This window comes from Tetrao urogallus, assembly GCF_951394365.1.
Source record: "Tetrao urogallus genome assembly, chromosome: 17".
Taxonomy (NCBI): domain Eukaryota; kingdom Metazoa; phylum Chordata; class Aves; order Galliformes; family Phasianidae; genus Tetrao; species Tetrao urogallus.
The window spans coordinates 11689067-11697368 of NC_136830.1; the positions used below are offsets into that span (position 1 = coordinate 11689067).

The 8302-nt window shown below is 39.4% G+C and overlaps 1 protein-coding gene across 1 annotated transcript in view; it reads left to right on the forward strand.

Moving 5' to 3' along the window:
- Window positions 1-6430, forward strand: part of MED13L (mediator complex subunit 13L) — a gene marked incomplete at both ends in the record, with an annotated part of 176746 nt that extends 170316 nt beyond the window's left edge. The window contains 3 exons of the mRNA XM_079543939.1: window positions 2695-2856; window positions 5001-5113; window positions 6298-6430. Coding sequence (XP_079400065.1) covers window positions 2695-2856; window positions 5001-5113; window positions 6298-6430 — 408 coding nt within the window. The remainder of the gene's footprint in view (window positions 1-2694; window positions 2857-5000; window positions 5114-6297) is intronic.
- Window positions 6431-8302: the final 1872 nt, after the last annotated feature.

An 8302-nucleotide genomic window follows, 5' to 3' on the forward strand; every position in this document is an offset into this window, starting at 1 on the left:
TAAATACTATTGTAAAAGATGCCAAGACCATTTACATCTCCAACTTTAAAGTTAATTGTTGCATACAAGATAACTGAGAGAAAGAGAGGAGGCTTTGCTTTGTTGTGGCAGAGCTGTATTTAATCCACTTGTATAAAATTAATTTCTATTAATCCATTTTCCTCTGGAGGATGGGAAATCCCTGCCACAAGGTGACAAGTCTGTGGCATAGAGGTGACACGACAGCGCTGATCGCATGAATTTCTAGGGGAGGGAGAAGGGAGATAATTGTCCTATTAATAAAACCCTATCAGTTGAAACTTCACAGGTGCTGCATGTTTATGCAAATGTTGTTTTCTTAGTAAAAATTAGCCCAGAGCATATAGTGCTTGTAAGTTACTTTTGTTTGAAGTGGCTTTTATAAAGTTGGTTCCAACATCAGTGGTTACTTAAAATGCAAATCGTTTTTGGTAAATCAAGGTACTTCTTGAATCAGCCCTAGTTTGATGGAACTCTTACTCATGCCATTTAGCTGTGGAAGAGAATTAGTTCTTCTTCAGCTTTCCATTAAAAATATGGAGAAATTTAAGGTGCTTCATAACTTCCTGCAGAGCAATTTTACTCTAGAAGCAGTGCATTCACAGCAGCATGTCACTTCTGTTATAAATAACACAATATTTTAATAAAGAAATAGGCTTTTCTGGAAAAACTGGATAAACTTCATGCATTTAAAAGTTCTCTTTTAGCAATCTGCAGTAACTTAAGCAACTGGATCTGTATCTGTGACTGTCACTGGTGGCTCAAAACAGTCTCATCAAGATAAATCATGCATATGGTATGGAAGGAATTACAAAAAGGTGTACATGCAGCTAACATATTTGACAGTGAATAATGATGTTCCTAATGATGCTTTCTGTTTAAAGAGAGAAAAAAAGGTCATTTTTCTAAATTTAAATATCCTATATCCTCTTAAGAATTCTCACTCCCTGAAGATGACTGATTTTCAGGATTACAAAATGTCACTTTCACTGCCTGGAAGGAGAAAGTCCTCCCTGTGTTTTCCTTGTAATTTCTGCCAAAGTGCTTCAGTGGTCAGCTTAACAGTGGATTGTGAGTGAAAGATCACTTTTGCATCAGCCACAAAAATGCCAGTACTGTATTTTGTGATCACAGTGTACAGCCACCTTGCTTTTTGTTAATGCACCAATCCACTTTTCAAAGGGTAACTAATTTCTGTCTCTGGTTACTCCAACCTGGTATGTGGGCAAATTAAAAGTTTTGAATTCTGTTACCAAACCCTCCAACCATAAATCACAGCTCAGCGCTCATTGCATTATTTAGCTTGTTCAGTAATCTCTATTCTCTGCCACATAGAGAAAAATGCATTTAAAAAACTTATTCTCCGTGGAACTCCATCCAAGTGCCTTAAGAAAAGCACTGAAAGGTTAATGACCAAAGGGCTCAGAAACTTGGACGAGCCATTTCTAGATGAACCTGTCACAGTAATTCGGTTTAACCATTAACGACTGCCTGGTAATTGACGTGTAATTTTTGGTTTTAAAAAAGCAACAGTGTGTGATCATTACCTCGTGGGGCAGGGAAGGTCGAGCCTTCGTCCATGTAACCCATAATTGATTGCTGCACTTGAACAGTGTAAGCCCTGACTGCTCAGCAGCCAGTTTCAAGGTCTGCTGTTACGCTTTCCAACCGCCCACAGCCAGGTGAGCTGCAACCTTCTCTGGGCTTTATGGACTGTTTAACTTCCTCTGATTACTGAGCAAGATACTACTGGTGGAGAAGGACCTGCTTGAAGGGCTAGCATTGAAGGCTTTGTGATTAAGCCAGTTTCTGTTCAGTGAAATCTTCTTTACCTATTGACTTAAAATGGGTTAAATGGACTGCCACCTCAGTTCTTCTGAGATATGTTTCTAGCTAAAATACATAACAGGCTTTTTTTTTTTTCCTCTCTCTCTATGAAATAAAAAATGAAAGCAAAATAATAAAGGTTGATTTTAGGAATGTACTTTATTGTGCAAAGGCAGTCACCTTTTATTTCTGATACCCAAGGAGCCCTTTGTAGGTTTGGTAATGGAGTTCATGATACATAAGGCTTTATGTCTTTCTCTACAGAGGTAAATAAGTTCATACCCAAGTGTTCATATTCAGCAGCCTCAGGTATGGAAGGTTCATCTGTCATGCTTTTAGACTGCAGGAATACAATCACAGATGTATATCCTGACAGGCAGCAACCCAAGTTTGATAAAATTGGTATTAAAGCCTTTTAAAATTGCTTAGCTCCTGTCTCTTATTAACTGTTTTGTCTCTATGCAAGAATATGAGTAGCTAATACTACAAAATACAGTATATAAATAAATGATGCAAATAGGAAGGCAGGACAGCTGTGTTTTTTTTTCCTACGCTTCATCTCTACTTGGCAATACAAATATAAAACAGTTTCTTCTGTCCAATACCTCTAAGTTGCTCTGTAGCAGCCAGCTCCCCAAAGCTCAACACAACTTGCTGTTGGGTGATCTTGCAACACCAGCCTGGAGAGCCCAAGTGCAAGGGAGAAAGGAAAGCACAAAGATTCACAATAATTGCAGTGTAGCTCCTTAATACCAAGACAGAACCTGATGATTAGTAAGCAAGATGAAAGTCATTGGAGGGAGATGTCATGACATGAAGCGACAGATGTGCCTTGAATTCTTATTTCAGAGCCAAGGGGAACGTCTCCTCTCCAGAGAAGCCCCTGAAGAACTGAAGCAGCAGCCTCTTGCTCTTGGATACTTCGTGTCAACTGCCAAAGCTGAGAATCTTCCACAGTGGTTCTGGTCATCCTGTCCTCAGGCACAAAACCAGTGTCCTCTCTTCCTGAAGGTCTGTCTTGCTCTTCTTTCTTGGTGGTAGGGGAGGAAAAATTGTGTTTAGATCCTATATGTTTCCTTTGACAATGACGGCTTTGTTTACCTCTACTGACAGTACTGGAAATAACTAAGAAATCCAGGATGTAAATTCACTGAAGACAGCTGGCTATTAGCATTTAATCTCTGTTACCTGAAAATTGAATAGTTTGGCATCTGCTAAATACAGAATCATCAAAGCTGTATCCAGTCTTTCCCAATTTTAATTTCCTAAATTTCAGTCAGCCCAAAATAGGAGAGGCATACCTCTTATCCTGCCATGATCCAGTCATAATACAGAGATTAAAAAGTTAGAGAGTAGCACTCCTGACAGAGCATCTACTGTCTTCTGGTCCTGTTTCCATAGATGTAGAATTTGCATGGTGTTGTCAGTGGTGTCAGAGTGTATGTAGAATTTACCAATCCAGAAGGTTGCTATTTCTTGCAAGAAGTACTGGTGTATTGCTTGCAGGAGCTGAACTGGTTCAACTACTACAGATTCATTCATCCCAGTAGAGTGACATGCAGTTTCTTACTGGGATGTCAGGTAGTGAGTTTGGAAAAAAGGTGAAAAATCTGCCTTGAATAGAGTCATGTAGCTACTCAAGCAAGCAAAATATAAACTAATTAAGATAGTAGATTTTCTTCATCCATTCTCAGCTTAATTAACAAATACAAAGCATTTCTTGAAGTCTTTTAGCTAAATTCTCTCATACGTGTCTATCAGGCAGTTATCAGAATAAAGTTGTTCAATATTTCTCAATTCTTATGCCAAAAAGCCATTTTAGGACTGATTTAGGATGATTGTTGCAGTCTGTATGGTGGGCTTTATGTTCAGTATAGCATCCACTGGCAAAGTGCTGCAGTACTCAGTTAAATGAGATCACCTACCAAATTCCCCACGTTTTCATGGTGACTTTCCAGAATTATGTGCTTTGCTCCAAACGTGTGGAATAGAGCTCTCAAACTGACATGAAAAATAAGCCACTGTATTTTTGGTGCTAGAGATGAAGTTTTACCCTAAACGTAAGACTACCTTTCTTTGTGAGTGAGTAATAATACAAAAACTATGTTTTGGTTCCAGCTCTAAAAACACAGCAGAGCTCTAGGCAACTCCATGAATTCCTTCTGTAAGCCTGTGCTAGATTTTTGTACTGCAGAGAAGGAGCCACCACCCTTCCCCCTTAACCCAATGCAATTGCTTTCTCAGATCCAAGCTGAATTAAATGTTTAATTTGACTTGGAACGTACTGTTTTGGTTTGGACAATTTTTTAATAAAAGCAAGGGGCTGAATTCGTGCAGTAACTTGTAACAGCTCAGAGAGCAGCTGGTGCTGTCTCCTTTGTGCTGCATGGCGCTGCAGTTAGGAAACCTGCACAGCATGTGAGAAGTACACATTTAAGTCATCTCTGTCTGATTTGGATTAAGCCTTTTTGAGCTGAAGCATTCCACCTCTGAGGTGCATGCCATAACTGGAGGAGCACAAACTCGAGGTTTTGCCCCAGCAGGCCATGTGGCCTATTGAGCTACCCACTTGAAAGGCTTGCATGGTTGCCTCTGCCCCTGGCACGTGATCAATATGAAATCCATTTTCTGCTCCTGTGTAAACTAATGCACAAACCTCACCCCAGAAAGAAAGACGAGAGCTATTCAGAAAGCACGGCAGCAGAGAGCAAGAGGAAGGCTGTGCTGTGTTCTGGTTGGGCATCTCAGTGTGTGATGGGTCCGGAACTCTGGGGTGGGTCTCCTAAATGGGAGAGTTTGAAGAATTAGAATGCTATGTTGTTGAAATGCAAAAAGAAACACTGACATACTCCAGGTGTTTTCCTTCATCACTCCTTCCCTGACTGAAATTAAGAGTGGAATTCAGCATGCTTTTTAAAGATCCTTAATTCCAATCAGACAAAGCAGTCATTTTATTCAAAGTTTTGAAGTCATTTTATTCATTTATCCATCATTACAGAACTTCAAAATACACTTGATCCTGGTGGGTTCCGCAGAGAGTTGCCAGCTGACAGTTCACAATATATTTGTTCGCTGTGAATTTTCCTATATGTTTACTATGTGAAGAGTTAAATTGTTTTTTTGTTGTTAATTTGTTGGTTTTTTTACTTTCACAGGCCTCGTTACATCATCACATCTCCATAGCGCAGACAGATGAACTACTGCCTGCCAGAAATTCTCAGCGAGTTCCTCACCCCCTTGACTCTAAAACTACATCAGATGTCTTGAGGTAATGCCTTCTTGCTTTTGCATTTCATTCCTTGACTCGTGGGGGACTCAAGAATGAAATTTCAGAGGGACGTTTTTTTGGGCTTATCAACAGTTTACACCTCTATTATGCCCTACACGTGTGTTTTTTAATGAACAAAACAACATATACCACAGATCCCAAGGCCACAACAAAAGAACTGGTCTTTGAGGGTTACTTAATCACTCTTCTGTCCTACTCTGCAAAGCAGTGGAGTAATTTCTGCCTTACAAAGAGGGCACCTTGGTTTGCCTCCCAAAGATGATTTGGTTTAGCTGGCAGTCTGAGCTGGCCTGTGTAAATAATTATTTTTACTCACCAAATCAAACCGAGTTATCAAAGGAGGTAGAGGTACTCTCCTGATACTCACTATCTTAGGAGGTGGAGTGTAAAGGAGACACGTCCTGAATCAATACAGCACTATATATCTATCCTAGTGCAGAAGATAAGTAGAGGGCTGTTTGCCTCTATGTCACCTGTCAGGCACTGAAAATAAACTTTTATGAGACAGAATATAAGGTCAGACCCACCAGTGGACAAACGTGTACATTGCTACCAAGCAGAAAATACCAGTAGGAACCATGAAAAACAACCTATTTAACTCAAGTTGGTGGTATTATGTAGTATTCTAGATCTCAGTTTGCATCCTCTTAAATAAAAAGGTGATGCTTTGGGAGATGCACAAGAAAAGAATGAGATACAACAAACACAAGTTCAGACATAGGAAATTCTAGTCCGACATAAGGAAAAGTAATTTTGTTTTTTTTCTAAATTGTAATCAAACACTGGAACTGTCTGTGGAGCCTCCATCCTCAGAGATGTCCAAGAATCAGGTTTTTTAATACAGCAGTAGAATAAACTTCCAGAGGTTCAGTCCAATGTAAATTTCTCTGAAGATTCTGTAATCTCTGCTGTTTAATGGGAAAGGGCCTGGAATCAAACTGTGGGTGGAGTACAAATAAACTGAGAACACAACTTACCCCCCACCCCTACCTGGCACGCATTTTGTGCTCAGTTTCCTACTTTGCATGCACCACAAGCATTAATATAGTCCCTTCCACAATGCATCACCAGGAAAAACAGAGATAAGTTTAGGTCAAATCTTCCAAAAAAAAAAAAGAGAAGTAAAATTCCAGGTTCATTTTCCCTGCATTTCTCTTCCACAGGTTCGTTTTGGAGCAGTATAATGCACTGTCCTGGCTAACGTGTAACCCTGCCACTCAGGATCGCAGCTCCTGCCTTCCTGTCCACTTTGTGGTGCTCACTCAATTGTACAATGCCATCATGAACATACTTTAATAGATAGAAAAGCACTTGTTCTTCTGGCTTATTCTCCCCTCAACCTGAGAAACGTGCCACAGTCTGCAAAGATCACAGTTTTGCTTCTCTTCAGACCAGTCCTGTGCTGTGCTTCTGTTCCTCCAAAAGCACATGTGAATTCTGCAGTGTTGAAAAGTCAAACACCCATTAACATCTCTGGCAGCTTCAGTCCAATTCTGGGAACATCCAAGAACAGTGAACACAGAGTAACCTCAAGTCGGCGTTAGTTTGGCAGCCCAGTAACTACTGGTCAGTCTGATTATTTTTTTTTTTAAGGTTATTTTATTTTTTTTTTAAGGAAGACTCCAATATCTTTTTGGATTAGGAACTCTGCTGAACAACCGTAAGCAGTTTCAGCCCCACAAGTGAAACCATCGTGTAGTGACTGCTTTGGGCTGCCCAGAAGTTCTTTGTTCTTTGGTCATCATTAACTGGGACTTGGCAGGAAAAGAAAATGCACACCGTCGTGGTCTTGTATGAATATTGCAATTTTCAGTCTACCTGGAGTTCCTGTCAGAGTGGATTGGGATGAATGCATGCATTTGTTACCTGTCCATGTAGATATGAATGGTCTGGAGATATTTATTTTATTTTTAGGTTTGGGGAGGGGAGGGATTAAATTATAAAGGACCGGGAACAGTAGGATATCTTAAAAACCCAGCTCCGTTCCACCATTTATCTACATAAAGGGTTATTTATCTACATACCTCTCGCTCTTCTGACCTAGAAATCAAAAAGCTAATAACAATCAAAGTCCCACGTGGGAAGGGGAGCATGTCCTGATAAGGATACGCTTGTGTTTTAAGGAATTCTCACCTGCGTTTAGCCTGGTTAAAGCAAGGAAAGGCCAGCATTTAATGAAGGATAACACTACCTAACAGAAGAAGAGAGGTAGGGAGGAAAAATACTTTAAAGCCCTTTAAAGGGTGAATGGAAAGTGGTAAATTAATCTATTGTAGAGCTATGATTGAAATATATTTCCAGTAAATTTAGTGATGCTAGAAAGCTATTTACTGAAACCCAAGTCGCCCTGTAATTCTGGGCCGACTCGTCCATGTACATATCCAAAAATGTGCTTTTTGTTTACACGAAATCAGTGACAAATCTGGTGTATTTTTTCTGACTATAGGAATATTATTTCAAAGAAATAATTTTGAAAAGAAAATTATATCATTAAATTAGTACTTGAAGTTCTACCGCTGCGGTGGAAGAGTTACTTTGTGGAGTAAAATGATCGCCGTTCGAAAGGTCAATGGCTAATTGAAGTATTTTTACGACTCCTTCATTCCAGGCTCCGAGGGGTTTATATTTAAGCTCCGTTTTCTGATGTTTGCTGTTGCAGTGTGCAGCAGGCAAGGGCTGCTGTGGGCGAGGGGTCAGGCACTTTGATCAGGCGCTGTGACCCATAGCTGTCTATGGCGGGGGAAAAACCGACACGTTGTTAAAAGTTCTTCCAAAAGACTTTCATGTTCTGGTGGGGAAAAAAAAAAAATAATAATAATAATAATTAAAAAAAAAAAAAAAAAAGAAATTCTATGATTTTACAAAGTATTTTTCTTGAGATAATGTAAACATTTAAAGCAAATGTTATAAGTATCGCTTGTGTCATGGAAGGGTGAAGTCAGAGAAGTAACCTGTAAATGGATGATGTCGTTCTCTGCACCGAACCTCCCGTGTGGGCATCCTCTTTGCAATGTATAGGTTTAAAAAAAAAAAAAAAAAAAAAAAAAAAAAAAAAATCTGATATCAAACCATTTGTATCTAATGTGTGTACAGTGTAAAATTGACTTTAAAATATTGCAGTACTATTTTTTCTTAATCAGAAGAGAAAATTCTCAAGGCCTTTTGAAG